At 45.0% G+C, this 17,468-nt stretch overlaps 1 protein-coding gene across 3 annotated transcripts in view; it reads left to right on the top strand.

Moving 5' to 3' along the window:
• LOC309557876 (uncharacterized protein) overlaps positions 1 to 17,468 on the top strand; it is a 129,155-nt gene that overhangs the window by 43,117 nt on the left and 68,570 nt on the right. The window contains exon 2 of one of the 3 annotated variants that reach the window (XM_082260683.1): positions 16,135 to 16,261. The exons of the other annotated variants lie outside the window; for them this stretch is intronic. Coding sequence (XP_082116809.1) covers positions 16,135 to 16,261 — 127 coding nt within the window. The remainder of the gene's footprint in view (positions 1 to 16,134; positions 16,262 to 17,468) is intronic. 3 annotated transcript variants of the gene reach the window in all.

The following is a 17,468-nucleotide window of genomic DNA, read 5'->3' as shown; positions in this document are numbered from 1 at the left end:
AGATTTACATTCTCAGGCACAATTCCTTGTGCCATTATATGGTTAGTGAGACCATGTCACAGGACTATTCATTATAATAAAAATCTTTCCATTAGATTACTTGTGTATTTAGAATATTTTATGCAATTACCTGTTAAAGCCTTCCTTGCGTAGACATCCAAAAGCCCTGAGACTGCTGTTGAGAGCCACCATCTTAAATGTGATGTCAACAGCCATGACAGCCATGGCAGAATCAAATCTGTCACTCAAGTGATACTCTGTAGCAGGGATCCTCAAACTACGGCCCTCCAGCTGTTGGGGAACTACACATCCCATGAGGCATTGTGAAACTGTCACATATACAAGACATGACTAGGCATGATGGGAATTGTAGCTCCTGAACAACTGGAGGACCATAGTTTGAAGACCCCTGCTCTATAGTATTGTCCTTCACCCTGCGCCCAGGACATACATAAAAGCTTATGTGGGGAGGTGAGCTGTAGAAGAGCTTGGCCATCACAGACAGCAACTAGATATTTCCAAAAGAAGAGATGGCTATGACACACAAGGAGGAAGGGGGCAGTGCTTAGGGAATTGACTCTTCTTGGATAGTCCAATCTTCTAGCAAGTTTAACCACTTTACCACCGGAGCATTTTGCTGTCTTACGTCTGGGCCACTTTTTGCGATTCGGCGCTGTGAAACTTTAACTGACAATTGCGCGGTCGTGCGACGCCGTACCCAAACGAAATGTACGTCCTTTTTTTCCCACAAACAGAGCTTTCTTTTGGTTGTATTTGATCACCTGTGCGATTTTTACTTTTTAAGCTATAAACAAAAAAAGAGCGTTTATTTTGAAAAAATAACAATATTTTTAACATTTTTTTATATGAAATTCCCCCCAAAAAAGATGTAAAAACCAATTTTTTTTTAAATTTTTGGCCAATTTGTTTTCTGCTACCTATGTTTGGTAAAAAAAATTGCAATAAGCGTATTTTGATTGGTTTGCGCAAAAGTTATTGCGTTTACTAACTAAGGGAAAGATTTCTGTCATTTTTGGTGTTTTTTTTTTTAACGAGTAATGGCGGCGATCTGTGATTTTTTTTTTTGCGGGACTGCGACATTGCGACGGACAGATTGGACCCTTGACTGACATTTTTGACACTTTTGGGGGTACCAGTGACATTACTGCAGTAATCAGTGCTATAAATATGCACTGTTACTGTAAAAATGACACTGGCAGGGAAGGGGTTAATTTTATTGGAGAGGGAGGGGTTAATGTATGCCTGGTGCTTACTAACGTGTGGGGGGGGGGAGGGGACTGAGTGACACAGGGACAGATCGGATGTTCAGCTATGCTGAACACTCCGATCTGTCACTCCCTGTCACTTAGGAGATCCGCCCGCTCTGTTTACACAGGTGGGCGGATCTCCAAACTGGATTCTCCGACAATCGGGGCAGAGCAGAGGCGATCGCTGCCGCTCCTCCCCTGGCCCGACTCCCTCTGTGAATGAAAACAGCGGGAGCGCGCCTCCGTCGGCGCGCGAGCGCCGCCTACAGGGGGAGGAGTCTAGCGACGTAGGTCTACGTCGCTAGACGATAACGAGCCAATGTGCCGCAGTAGCAGCACAGTGGCTAGTGGTAAAGAGGTTAAAGGCACATTGTAAATAGATAAATATAAATATGGAAGGATTGAACATTGCAGTTAAGCATTAGAAGTGCTTGATTGTTCTGTGCTTTTACATTTTTTTTTTTTTTTACAATTTTAAGTTGGGGAGAGGGTCTTCTAAATCTACATATATAGTAATAATGGCACCCCTACAATTCTGTCAGATAATGCACCACTTTGCTCAGAAAATTGTTGCAATCGCCAATGTTTAGGTATTCTTGTGTTTTTTTTTTCTTTTGTTTCTTCACAAAAAGGTGCTTTATTAAAGAATCAAAACAAGTTACAGGTAAATAGAACATCTGTAAAAATTACCAAGCTTGAAACAAAATATAACATTTCAAAACCATAGAAAGTCATGGGATCAGCGCCAACAACTTTAACTTAAGGTAAAATAGGATAAGAGTAGTATCCAAAGACAAGGCAAATTAAATATGAACATATTGCAGTATAACAGCATATAAAATTATATTAGGATATATCCAAGTAAGGAGTGTGAGTGGTCGACTTCAAAGTCAACCAGATATGAGGTAAAAATGATTGCAAGGTACAACAAAATTACTTCCGTACCCCATCGGGATTAGAGACCCGACAGAGCGAGGAAGAAGATAGTAAAGAGAAAGAAGAAAGAGAGGAAGAGAAAAAAGAGAGGGGTAGAGACACATACATGAAAGAGAAAAGGCAAGTGGGTAGGGAAAAAAGGAGGTAATGAGGGAAGAGGTGGGAAGGGGAGGGGGAGGGGTATAGGGTACTTCTCTAATAGGACTCTTCGAAATGGGCACTAAACGGCTGTTGCCCGTGACTAGGGCGTTTAGAACAGAAGTCGCTTAAGTAACCAGTGATTGGTATTCAGGGGACACTGTAAAAAGTGACCACAAGGACCACATTTTGTGGAGCTTATCATTTTTGTCAGTTTTCATTGCCAATGTTTTTTCCATTTCGTAAATTTGGTTTATCTTAAATATCCAGTCTCTGATTCGCGTAGGGTTGGTTGAATTCCAGCTAAGCGGAATCAGGCTTTTCGCTGAATTTAGCAAATGTCTAGCAAGTGAAAATTTGTATTTATGGTAAGAAAAGGAATTAATGTGGAGAAGAAAGGTTGGAGCGTCAACATCAAGATCCAGCCCAGTTATATGTTTGATCCATGAAGCAATCAATTTCCAAAAGGGCTCGATCTTAGGACAGGTCCACCAAATGTGGATAAAGTTTCCTTGTGTCACTCCGCATCTCCAACATTTGTCTGAAACATTGGGGTACCAGTGTTTTAACTTGGTCAGGGTTCTATACCATTGGGTCCTAATTTTGAAGGCATTTTATTGTAGTTTCGTGCTGAGAGAACACTTGTATGAAAAGATACAGGATCTCCTCCATTGAGCTGTTGAAAAAGTTTTGCCCAAACTCTCTTCCCATAGTTTTTTAAAGGGGTCCAAGAGGTCTTTAGGGACAACGTTTAGCCATTTGTAGGCCAAGGAAGTAACCTTCCTCATTGGGGCATGGAGTGAGCAGCATCGCTCAAATTCCATGGGTGCTCTGAAAAATAAGTGTTTGTTTTTGCAGTTCTGGAGGAGACCGTGGATCTGAACATAGTTCCCATAAGTCAGGCGGTGACTAGTTGAGCATTTTTCCCGCAGGATTTGAAAGCTTAGAAGCTTGTCGTTGGAAAAACATTGGGATGCTACAAGAGGAGTTGGTGTTCCTCTGATTGACCTGAGAAGAGATTTATTCTGTACACCCGGTGGGAAATCTGGGTTATTATATAGGGGCGTAAGTGGGCTCAGAAGGGATGATAGGCCATATTTGAGCATTGATTTTTGAAATATGGTGAGGGTAGTATTGATCAGTGGGTGCTTTTTAATGTCTGGTGGGTAAGTGAGTCGGTTCACCCATAGTAAATGGTATGTATCGTATAAGGACCACTGCTGTTCGATATTGACCCAATCCTTAGTTTCGTTGTGACAGTGCCAGTCGATTATTCTAGTTAGATGGGTAGCCATGTAGTATTTGTAAAAATTTGGTATCCCCATCCCTCCATCTTCCCTGTTCCGCTGTAGGTAGGAGAGACTTATTCTCCGGTGTTTACCAGCCCAAATAAATCTGTGTTGTAAAGAGGAGAGGCTGGGGAAGAATGAGGAAGGAATGTGGAACAGGTACAATAATCGGGGCAGAACCGTCATCTTGATAATTGCAGCTCTGCCAAACCATGAAAATCTGCCCTTGTCCCACTTCTTGAGATCACTAGTTAATTTTTGTAATAAGGGGATGAAATTGGTTTCAAACAAATTTTCTGTATTCGAGGTGAGTCTGATGCCCAGGTATTTTAGGGAGTTATGTTCCCAACGATAAGGACAGTTAGTTTTAGTCAGTTTTACCATCTGGAGTGACAATGTCAGGTTTATCGCTTCTGATTTTAAGTTGTTAATTTTAAAGTTAGAAAGGGATTTGTATATTTTAAATTGTTGATTTAAATTGGGTATAGACAGTGGCGTAGCGTGGGTTGTCAGCGCCCGGGGCAAGGTAAGTAATTTGTGCCCCTTACACAAATCTACACTGACACCTACACTGACCTAGCTGACCACTACAGAGACCTACCTTATTCCTACACTAACCTACCTGATTACTATACTGACACCTACACAGACCTACCTGACCACTACACAGACACCTACACTGACCTATCTTATTCCTACACTGACCTACCTTATTCTTGCACTAACCAACCTGATCACTACACAAACCTACCTGACAATTAAACTGACCCCTACACTGACCTACCTGTTTCCTGCACTAACCTACCTGATCACTATACTGAAACCCACAGAGACCTATCTGACCACTACAGAGACTTACCTGATTCCTACACAGACCTACCTGACCAATACACAGACCTACCTGATTCCTGCACTAACCAACCCTGATCACTACACTGACCTACCTTATTACTACACTGACATTCCTGACTCCTACACTGACCTACCTGACACCTTCACTGACCCCTACATTTACACCCCTACACTGACCCCCCCCCCCACCACACACTGACCCCTTTACTGACCCCTTCACTGACACCTACACTGACACATACACATACACTGGCCCCGCTTCACTGACCCTTCTTCACTGACGCCTACACTGACATTCCTGATTACTACACTGACCTACCTGACACCTTCACTGACCCCTACACTTACACCCCTACACTGACCCCCCACCACACACTGACCCCTTTACTGACCCCTTCACTGACACCTACACTGGCCCCACTTCTTCCCTGTCCCTCCTTCACTAACCCCTCTAGACTGAACCCCCCCCCACACTGACCCCTTCACTGACACCTACACTGACTCATACACTGGCCCCCCTTCACTGACCCTTCTTCACTGACCCCTACACTGACATTCCTGATTCCTACACTGACCTACCTGACACCTTCACTGACCCCTACACTTACACCCCTACACTGACTCCCCCCCCCACACTGACCCCTTTACTGATACCTACACTGACACCTACACTGACCCCCCTTCACTAACCCTTCTTGCCTGCCCCTCCATCCCTGCCCCTCCTTCACTGACCCCCTAGACTGTACCCCCCTACACTGACCCCTTCACTGACACCTACACTGACACATACACTGTCCCCCCCTTCACTGACCCTTCTCCTCTGCCCCCTAGACTGACCCCCACCTACACTGACCCCCCCTACACTGACCCCTAAACTGACCCCCCTACACTGACACCTACACTGACCCCCCCTACATTGACCCCCCATTCACTGAACCCTTACACTGACCCCCCTACATTGACCCCTTCACTGACCCCCCTTCACTGACACCTACACTGACCCCCCCCCACATTGACACCTACACTGACACCTACTCTGACCTGCCTACATTGACCCCCCTTCACTGAACCCTTACACTGACCCCCCTACATTGACCCCTTCACTGACCCCCTCCACTGACCCCTTTACTGATTCCCCTACATTGACCCCTTCACTGACCCCCTCCACTGACCCCTTTACTGACTCCCCTACACTGACCCCCCCCCCCACATTGACGCCTACACTGACCCCCCCTTCACTAACCCCCCCTACTGATACCTACACTGACCCCCCTTCACTGACCCACCCCCCCACTGACACCTACACTGACCTCCCCTACAGTTCCACTTTCACTTTACTGTAGTCAGTGCTCTCCAGTCCAGGCTGCCCCCCCCCTCCTCCTCCCTCCCTAGATGCCTTGTGTGTCTGTCAGTCCAGAAAAACATCTCTCATGGTCTCACCTCACCTCTCACAACTCTCTCTTCAGTCCTCTTCACGCTGTGCTGGCCGGCCCCCCCTGCACCCCCCACGCTATGCCACTGTGGCTGAGTGCCACAACTGGAAAGATAGAGATGAATGATTCCTGTGACAGCGCCGGGCGGCTGAGTGAAAAGAAGGCTGCTGATTCGCTGAGCTGACTGAGCTGTGCAGAACACGCCGCCGACAGGCGGGGCTTGGCTTACGCCAATGGCCAGGGAAGGCACAGTCCAGCTCTGCCCTGCCTCGACCCGCAATTTTCAGCCATAGGGTGCCCGCCGACTATCTCCCAGCCTAAAGATGGCAGCAGCCGCAAACAGTGTTGACACCGTGTTAGTAATATATATAATGTCAGACAGAGTGACACTGCAGGATACGCCCCCCCAGATGTTGCGCCCGGTGCGGCCGGCCCCCCTGCACCCCCCACGCTACGCCACTGGGTATAGATATATGTGGTTGCGATATGTAAAAGAGTAAATCATTGGCATAAGCCGATACTTTAAATTCTCTTTGGTGCATTCTAATACCCTGAATGGAGGGATCTAGGTTAATTGACCTCTATGAACAGCAAGGGGGAGAGGGGGCAACCTTGCCTTGTTCCGTTGCGGAGTTCTAAAGGGTCGGAAAAGACCCCATTAACTCTGACTTTGGCCTGTGGGGAAGAATACAAAGCCTGAATCCAAGACATCATATTGGATCCGAGTCCAATGTGGGTGCATGCCTCGAAGAGGAAATCCCAGGACACACGGTCGAAGGCCTTTTCAGCATCTGTAGAGAGCAAAAGGCCTTCAAAACCAATACTCCGGGCGCCATGTATCAAGTTTATCGACTTTATCACATTATCCCTGGCCTCCCTCCCAGGCATGAATCCCACCTGATCAGGTCCTATTATTTTCCCAAGAAAAATAATCTCTCATGGTCTCACCTCACCTCTCACAACTCTCTCTTCAGTCCTCTTCACGCTGTGCTGGCCGGCCCCCCCTGCACCCCCCACGCTATGCCACTGTGGCTGAGTGCCACAACTGGAAAGATAGAGATGAATGATTCCTGTGACAGCGCGGGGCGGCTGAGTGAAAAGAAGGCTTATCGACTTTATCACATTATCCCTGGCCTCCCTCCCAGGCATGAATCCCACCTGATCAGGTCCTATTATTTTCCCAAGAAGTGGTCTAATCCTATCTGCCATAATTTTTGCCAGGATCTTCAGATCAATATTCAGCAGAGATATAGGCCTGTAGTTGGAACAGATAGTCGCATCTCTGTCAGGTTTCGGAATCACGGTAATGTGTGCTGTTAGGAAATCTTTAGAGGGTTTGTGGCCCACTTTAATGACATTAAGGGCTTCAGAGAGATATGGAGACAGAATTTCAGTACATGTTTTGTAATACTGTGAGGTGAAGCCATCAGGGCCTGGACTTTTCCCTGATTTTAAGGATTTAATAGCAAAATTAACCTCATCAACTGTAATTTCAGACTCCAAAGGGGCTATGCAGTCTTGGTCAAGGGTCGGTAAACCGCTTCCAATCAAGTAATCTATAATGGCTTGCGCTCTAGATGTAGTGCAGTTGTCTGGTTCATTTTGGGGGGGTAAGTTGTAGAGTTTCGCATAAAATTCTTTAAACGTGTTCGCTATAGCTCTAGAATCCTGCACGAGGTGATCTTGGACAGTCCTAATCCCAGGGATAATGTTAGCATTTTGTGTATCTTTTAAAGCCCTGGCCAGAATTTTGCCTGCTTTGTCCCCGTGCTCATAATAAATGGCCTTTTTCAAAAAGAGGATACGCTTAGTGTTCGAGTCCAGGAGGGCTTGTAAATCCCTCCTGGATTGGACCAGCTCCTCCTCCACCTGTTTGGCTAGAGAGCATTTATGTTTATTTTCGAGTTCCCTGATTTTTGCTAATAATCTCTCCTTTATTTCTGTGTTTTCCCATTTTTTCTGAGCTCCTATATGTATCAATTCTCCTCTGCTCACTGCTTTATGGGCCTCCCAAACAGTGAGAAGGGAGATCTCCTGGGAGGAGTTCTCATTGAAATAGTTGTTCAGAACTGACTGAATGTGAGTTTGGGTTGAGAGATCAAGTAGCAAAGATGGATTAAGTCTCCATGCAGGATCAGGTCTACGAGTCGGTGAGAACCGCAGGTGGAGGGAAGTTGGTGCGTGATCAATAATAGTGATAGAGCCTATCTCCGCTCTTGTCACCTCAGCTAAGTCTTTTTGGGAAATGAAGATTTGATCGATCCTAGTGTATCTATAGTGGGGGGGGGGGCAGAGAAAAAGGTAAAGTCTCTCACAGAGGGGTGCAGCGTCCTCCATGTGTCTATAAGTGTAAGCGATTGTAGTTACATCTTGATTTTTTTAAGGACCGCATATGATATGCAGGACTGTCCCGTAGAAGTGTCACATAACGGATTGAGGGGGATGTTGAAGTCTCCACCCAGGACGATGCACCCCCTCGCCAAACACTTCAGTTCAGAAACCATCTGTTTACAGAATGTCAAGTGGGCTCGATTAGGGAAGTAAACATTCGAAATGTAATTGGTTTATTACCAAGGGATCCTGCAACAAAAATGTACCTGCCCTCTGGGTCAATTAACTGTTTTTCAAAGACAAAAGGTGTATCTTTATGTAGTAAAATGGCTACCCCCTTTGTTTTTGCTAGATTATTTGAGGAGTAGTAAGCTGTCAGGAGAAATGTATTAGTCAATGAATGGTGAGAGGGGCCTTTAAAGTGCGTCTCCTGCAAAAAAACTACTTAGGGTTTGCTTTTTTTGAGTTCATATAGAATTTTTCTCCGCTTTTCTGGAACGTTCAAACCATTGATATTATGCGAGATCAGAAATGGGGTCTTACCAAGATGTGAGTATGCCATGGCGCCCAGAGGAGATGTCCCTTAGGTCAGAACGCTCACCTAGAGAATAGGGCTCAAGTAAAAAACAAAGGGGACAGGGATCATGCAAATAAAAAGGACAAATGTATATGTGAATATTGGCGGAGGTGGGGGAAGGGACAAGGAAAAGGAGATGACACAAAAGGAGGGCGAAGGAAGAGAGTTCAAGAAGGAAGTAAGAGAGGTATGAAGAAAGAGAAAGAGAGAATACTCTCAGTGGAGCGAGGTCGGCTGAGTCGAAATATCGAGTCGGCCGAGATCGCTAAGTAATAGGATGAAGAAGATTCAGCTTTGCTTGTCTGAAGAAAAAAAACAATCCTTTCGGGGTAGTGGAAGGCGTCACAAGAGATCTGCCTACAGAATAGTAATTCAATGTATGGCTAGTAAACGAGCCCAGCAACTTCAGGTCTCCAGAAGAGGAAAAACTAAATCAAAAAACATTAACATTAAAGCGGGCTTCCAATTCAACATATGAGTATCTCCAGCACAAGGAGGTCATAAGTACAAACCACTTTCTGCATGGTACGAATGATCAAACTAATATCCCCCCATGTAACCCCCTTAAAGGCAACACGGGGGAGGGGAGCCAGTGTAGTATCCGCCATCCGCCAGGTGGCCATCATTACACAGTGTGTAAATCAGTGATTCTTAACCTTGTTGGAGGTACTGAACCCCACCAGTTTCATATGCGCATTCACCGAACCCTTCTTAATTGGAAAAATAAAATATGATTTTTTCAAATTCAAAACATAGGTATATATTTAGGTATATATTTATACATAGGTGCACAAAATGAACAAAACCATTAAAGAACAAAACCATTAAAACATGATTTTCACACTTAAGGAAGTGTTCTCTTAGTTTTGCCGGTGCTAGACTAGAATTGCTCAACTTGGCATTGCAAATCATGCAGTTAGGACGCTGACTCCCATCACATTCCGTTATACATGTGAATCCATATTGTACATATTCGTCCGACCACTTTCTTTTTTTGCTCGACATAGTATGAAGGGATTCATACTAAGAAAGAAATCACACGACGTACCATCACAACAGTTACAATTCGACTACTGGGCGCGCCAAATTCCCTGCAGCACAGATAGGCCAAGCGATGTTGCGTGATCACCTGCAGCCAATGAGCGGGGCGTGTCATCACGAATCATATGAGTCGGGTGTGTGTCTTAACCTCCGCCGAACCCACGAGACTGACTCACCAAACCCCTGGGGTTCGATCGAACCCAGGTTAAGAACCACTGGTGTAAATAATAGTTACTAGGAGCAATCAATTTCAATCTTACATTTACAAACCCTAAAGGAAATCTCCTAAACTTAGGTGGAATGAGACAGCTCGTGTGGGAAGGCCTCCATTTTTCATGAGCTAAACTCAAAGATCTAAGAATACTGGGATTCATCCGTGAAGAGAACACCTCTCCAAAGTGCCAGACAACATCGAATGTGAGCATTTGCCCACTCAAGTTGAATATGACGATGAACTGCAGTCAGGTGGAGACCCTGATGAGGACGATGAGCATGCAGATGAGCTTCCCTGAGATGGTTTCTGACAGTTTGTGCAGAAATTCTTTGGTTATGCAAACCGATTGTTGCAGCAGCTGTCCAAGTGGCTGGTCTCAGACAATCTTGGAGGTGAAGATGCTGGATGTGGAGGTCCTGGGCTGGTTTAGTTACACGTGATCTGTGGTTGTGAGGCCGGTTGGATGTACTGGCAAATTCTCTGAAACGCCTTTGGAGACGGCTTATGGTAGAGAAGGGAACATTCAATTCACGGGAAACAGCCCTGGTGGACATTCCTGCAGTCAGCATGCCAATTGCACGCTCCCTTAAAAAAAAAAAAAGCGGAGAAACATGTTTGTAGCCTGCTGCAGCAATACTGACATTTCTAAAGGAAAAAAAAATGAGAATTAAACTTGCTCGCGGCTGTAATGTGTTGTCGGCTCCCGGCAATACAGATAAAAAAATAGCGTGGGGTCCCCCTAAAATCCATATCAGACCCTTATCCGAGCACACAGCCTGGCTGGCCAGGACGAAGGTGGGGGCGAGCGAGCGCCCCCTTCCCCTCCTGAACCATACAAGGCCACATGCCCTCAACATGGGGGGGTGCTTTTGGGCAGGGGGGCTCTGCCCCTTCCCAGCCTAAAGCACTTTGCCCCCATGTTGATGGGGACAGGGGTAATTTTCTGACAACTGTGGGCTGTGGTCTGCGGGGGGAGGCTTATCGGAATCTGGAAGCCCTCTTTAGCAAGGGGACCCCCAGATCCCGCCCCCCCCCCATGTTAATGGATATCGGGTACATTGTACCCCTACCAATTCAACAAAAAAGTGTACAAAAAAATAAAGAAAAAAGTCAGTCTTGGAAAAGTAAAAAATAAAAAAATAGTGTCCCCCCAATGATCAGTCGCCGGCCCGCCCGCCTGAAAAATAGAAAAATAAAAGAAGCCCCTGCTTTTCCGGACGCTTCACGTGCAGTGAGCTGTTTTGATTTTAACAGCTCTTTTATAGGGATCTGACGTCACAAGCCGCCCCACAATACACTGCTCAGGTGCAGTGAATAAATTACATGACATCAGTAATTTTTTCACTGCACCTGAGCAGTGCATTGTGGGGCGGCTCGTGACGTCAGGTCCCTATAAAGGAGCTGTCATATTCAAAACAGCTCAGAGCATGGGAAGCATCCGGAGAAGCAGGAGCTTTTTTTTTTCTATTTTTCGGGCGGGCGACTTGATCATCGGGGGACACAATTTTTTTTTTTTTTTTAATAAAGGACTTTTGCAAAACTGGCTTATGTCTTTATTATTTGTACACTTTTTTGGTGAATGGGTAGGGGTACGATTTACCCGATATCCATTCACATAGGGGGGCAGGGATCTGGGGGCCCCCTTGTTAAAGGGGGCATCCAGATTCCGATAAGCCTCCCCCCGCAGACCCCCACAACCACAGCCCACCGTTGTCGGGAAGAGGCCCCTGTCCCCATCAACATGGGGGCAAGGTGGTTTGGGGTGGGGGGGGGCAGAGCCTCCCCTGCCCCGGAGCACCCACCCCCCCATGTTGAGGGCATGTTGCCTGGTATGGTTCAGGAGGGGGGATCGCTCGCTTGCCCCATCCTGGCCAGCCAGGCTGTGTGCTCGGATAAGGGTCTGGTATGGATTTTAGGAGGAACCCCACGCTGTTTTTTTTTTTTTAATTTGGCACGGGGTTCCCCTTAAAATCCATACCAGACTCGAGGGGTCTGGTATGGACTGAGGGGGGACCCCACACTGTTTTTTTAAGAAATACTGACATAAACTGAAGTGCACATATATATATATATATATATATATATATATATATACACACACATGCAACAATAGACTGCACTATCTGATCTCAACAAACTGTAAAAAGCAAAAATCTCGCTCCCTGCCAGCAATGTATTATTAATTATAGAATTACACTTATAAATCACCCGCTGGCCAAGGGATTTAAACCTACAAACTGGCAATTACAGGCCTGATATTCTACCAGCTACGCCACCGTCAAGCATGCTTAGGTTGGCCACCCTTTCCCTGCCTAACTAACTAACTAACTAACTCCTATCTCACCCTACACACACAGTGGATGAGATAACAGTTAGGGAGAGTGTGTGCAGCTTAAGCAGGCTTAACGGTGGCATAGGTGGTAGAATACCAGGCTTGCAATGAGAGAGGGCTGTAGGTTCAAATCCCCCAGCCAGCAAAGTGATTTATTGGAATTCAGAGGTCAGAGTCCATGATAATGAAGGAACTCAGAGTTCCCACAAAGAAGCCCATTCGTTCGTCATTCAACGAACAAGCAAACAGCCAATGTTTGAGTCAAGCTTACGTTCGACTCAAACTTGAAGCTCATCCCTTGTTGTAAAGCACTGTGCAAACTATTGGCGCTATATAAATCCTGTATAATAATGATAATAATAAAACATTTCTTTGCAAGGTGAAAATTCCCACTGTTGTGCGACACTGTACCCTAATAAAACTGATGTCCTTTTTTTTCCCACAAATAGAGCTTTCTTTTGGTGGTATTTGATCACCTGAACAATTTTTATTTTTTACGCTATAAACAAAAAAAAAAAAAGCGACAATTCTGAAACAAAACAATATTTTTCACTTTCTGCTATAAAACATTCCCAATAATAAAAAAAAAAAAATGTAAATCAATTTTTCTCATCCTTTTAGGCCAATTTGTATTCTGCTACATATTTTTGGTAACAAAAAAATTGCAATAAGCGTATTTTGATTGGTTTGCGCAAAAGTTATCACATCTACAAACTAGGGGATGCCCCCAGCATCACTCCTGTGAATCACCGTACAGGTACAAGGATTCGCGCAGCCAAGCCAGCCTGCCACAATATATATGCGGCGGGTGGTCAGCAAGGTTATCTGCCTGTTTGCTTCCTGGATTTACACAGACATACACACACACACACACATATATATATATATATATATATATATATACACACACACACACACACACATAAACACTCACACCACTGCTTGCCTGCACATTTCTCCTCTCTTGATGAATACTCATGGATCTCTGCAGTCTCCTGTTATCACCGCCCTCATCCAGCCCCCCCAGCTCTGCAGCTCTCCTTGGCTCTCCTATGACTCATCCCTCCTTCCTTGCTGGCAAACTCTCACAAGAGAGAGAGAGAGAGAGCTGTGCATGATGTCATTAGCCTAGGCTAGTTACCAGACAAGAAAGAAGAGAGGAAGTGGGCTGTATAAGGTACTTACTATCCAAAGTTAAAACAAAAAGGGCAGAAGATTCAATAGATGGAAAAAATAAAAAAAATGACTTAAGAGCCTCTTTAACCACTTACCCACCAGGCCTATTTCTGACACTTTTTGTTTACAAGTTAAAATCAGTATTTTTTCCTAGAAAACTACTTAGACTACTTACCCCCAAACATTATATATATTTTTTTAGCATAGACTCTGGAGAATAAAATTGTGGTCATTGCAATATTTTTTGTCATGCGGTATTTGCGCAGCGGTCTTTAAAAGCCATTTTTTTTGGAAACATTACGAAAAATCACATTTCACTGCATTTAAAAAAATATAAACAGTAAAGTTAGCCCATTTTTTTTTTTCTGTATATTGTGAAAGATGATGTCACGCCGAGTAAATAGATACCCAACATGTTATGGTTTAAAATTGCGCACACCCGTGGGATGGCGACAAACAACGGTCAATAGAAATCTCAATAGGCGACGCTTTAAAATTTTTTTAACGGTTACCAGTTTAGAGTTAGAGTGTAGCTCTTTTTTTTATTGCTCATGCTCTGGCGATTGCGGCGATACCTCACATGTGTGGTTTGAACAGTAATTTCATTCGTGGCTCGACTTCCTTATGCGTTTTCTTTCGTGCGCGAGCTAACGGCGACAGGGGCGGCTACATTTTTTTTTTCCTATTTATTTTTTTTTTTTTTAACTTTATCACAGGTTTAAAAAAAAAAAAAAAAATTCTGATCACTTTTATTGCTGTTACAAGCAATGTAAACATCCCTTGTGACAGTAATATGCAGTGACAGGTACTCTTTACCAGAGTAACGCGGACGTGACGTCATGGACGCCGCCTCTGGGTTACGTCATCGGAGACCCGATCGAAGCCGCTTCCGGCTTTGATCGGGACTCCATCCAGCCGGCGGAAGTGCCTGCTGGGTGCTCGGGTCTCCTGGTGGGACGGGAGATCCGGGCAAAGCCGTGGAAGGCGGCGGGAGGGGGGGGGGGACGTTCCCTCCCGCTCGTCGGGGTAACGACCGAGCGGCTCCCACTCTAAACAACGGTACCGGGGTGATGCCTCTAGCTAGAGGCATCACCCCAGTATAACACCGCAAATTTAGCCGACCTACGGGTACGTCACTGTGCGGTAAGTGGTTGAAGTGGATCTTCACCCTCCGCACCACTTTCTTTTTTCCAAACCAATCCAAACTTAGTAATGAATAATAGCCATTTCGGATACTCACCGGCCCAGCAGATCCAGTGGTGTCCTAAAGAATCTTATTACAATTTTGTCCCTGCTTGGTCCTGCTCCACCATCTTCTTATGTGACATCATTGGGAGGCTGCTGGCTCCTCCAGTTCAGCTGTTGGACCTCACAATGATACGTAGCAGGTTCTGCCCCCCCCCCCCCTACTTTCTCCATGAAAGACTATGCCTCTTTGGATATGTGACGTACCTTAATACCTTAAAGCAGAGCTTCCACTTTTGGGTGGAGCTTCCGCTTTAAGGTATTAAGGTACGTCAGATATACAAGGAGGCATAGGTTTTCCTTGAGAAAGGAGGAGGCTGAACTTGCGACATGTCATTGTGTGATCCAATTGCTGAACTGGAAGAGCCAGCGGCCTCTCAATGATGTCACATAAGAATCTGTCCCCCCCCCTTTAGTGTCACATTTTGTGGCTTTTGGGGGGGCGAGGTCCCTCGGAAGTACATTGGAAGTCCCCCCCCTCCCATTCACAAAGCACAGTAGGGAACCCATACCTCCCAACTTTTTGAGATGGGAAGGAGGGACACCTATTAGCAAAAGTATGTAGGCATAGAACACGCCCCTTAAAGGAGAATTATCCAAAAAAAAATTTGTTAAACTCACAAGTTTTTTTTTTAACAACCATTATTCCTTAATACTGACTTTTGAAAGTTACAAATGAAGCAATTTAGACATTGGATGAAAGTTTCAGCTCTGGAAAACACTTTTGGAAAGATAAATAGTGCATTTTATATACAACTATATAGATCAGACCAAAATGAGGGACAAATGAGGAGGAAAGAGGGGCAGAGGGACTTTGTTCCAAATCAGGGACAGTCCCTCCAAATCAGGGACATTTGGGAGCTATGGGGACCCGGCTGTGAATGTTTCCCTTGCAGGCAATGGCAGGGGCAGCACCTGAGAGCCGATGGAAACACCGGCTGGGATGCCGACATCGTGGATTCCAGGACAGGTAAGTGTCCTAATATTAAAAGTCAGCAGCTACAGTATGTGTACAGTGTGTGTAGCTGCTGACTTTGATTTTTTTTGTGGGGGCAGAACTAAGTTTAAATCCATCATTTGGAGGGGTCCACATATGTTGACCATAAAATCTAAGGTTCGCTGAAGTCCAGATAACCATGGAGGTTATTAAATTGTACTGAATTTCTTCACTTCTGCTGTCAGGAGTCTGTTTTCTGTATATTCTTATTGCTTCTCCACTAACTTTGGGGAAGTGAGACAGCTGATTGCAAGCTCTTGTTCGTTTTCTTTCTTTATGGTCTTTCACCATTCATTTTTATCCAGGAAATTTTCTTCCACTGGATCAGCCTGTGGTGTGGAAAGAGAACTTTAAAGAAGCAATGATGGACCTGGAAGATAGCGACCGGGACAAAAATACCACCGACTTCATTCTTCCCATATTTATTTACAGGTGAGATGTGTTATCAGGGCTGTTTAACCAAAAAAAATAAGAGAGTGTATAACAGAGGACAGAAGGAATACTGGCTCTTGGAGATGACTATTCTCAGACCTCTGAGGGTAGCAAGCTGTGATTAGAACATCTAGACCAGGGGTCTTAAAACTTTGGCCCTCCAGTTGTTCAGGAACTACAATTCCCATCATGCCTAGTCGTGTCTGTGATTTTCAGAGTTTTACAATGCCCCATGGGATGTGTAGTTCCACAACAGCTGGAGGGCCGTAGTTTGAGGACCCCTGGTACCATACTTGCCAACTGTCCCGCTTTTGCCAGGACAGTCCCGGCAAATAGGAGCCTGTCCCGGGTAATTTACATTGTCCCGGCAATGTACTTATTTACACTTTGCACTTTATTTATATTTACATATTACATGTATTGTATGGTCACACCTGAGCACATTTCACACTTTAGAATTGCAGGGAATTGTGATGAGAATTTTAAACTTTAGGCAGAAGTAGTGCCGCTGAATGGGAGAATTATTCCAACTCAAGTTTAAAATTCCCTTTTCAATTCCCTGTAATTTTCTCTTTATTGAGTAGACCCTATAATCTGATGATAAGTGGGCGGGGATTAATTATGTGGAGTGGGCGGAGCTTCAGGGAAGTGGGTGTGGTAAGTAATTGATAGCTGTGCTGCAAAGTTTCCCTCAAATTTTTTTCAAATGTTGGCAACTATGTGATACTCCTCTTACTCCTAATAAAACAGATTTGGTTTCTGTTTGATTGACACTCATTACATCTGCCGTCTTCTTTTCACTATTCATTGTGTCCTCATTGTCCTCTGCTTGCACCCACCCTCCATGTATACAGTACCCACCCTCCATGTATACAGTACCCACCTTCCATGTATACAGTACCCACCCTCCATGTATACAGTACCCACCTTCCATGTATACAGTACCCACCCTCCATGTATACAGTACCCACCTTCCATGTATACAGTACCCACCCTCCATGTATACAGTACCCACCCTCCATGTATACACTACCCACCTTCCATGTATACAGTACCCACCCTCCATGTATACAGTACCCACCCTCTATGTACACAGCACCCACCCTCCATGTACACAGCACCCACCCTCTATGTATACAGTACCCACCCTCCATGTATACAGTACCCACCCTCCATGTATACAGTACCCACCCTATATGTATACAGT

The sequence above is a fragment of the Pelophylax lessonae genome (genome assembly GCF_965119305.1).
Source record: "Pelophylax lessonae genome assembly, chromosome: 6".
In the NCBI taxonomy this organism is placed as follows: domain Eukaryota; kingdom Metazoa; phylum Chordata; class Amphibia; order Anura; family Ranidae; genus Pelophylax; species Pelophylax lessonae.
Note: the sequence above shows the minus strand (reverse complement) of the source record. Positions and strands in the feature narration are given on the sequence as shown.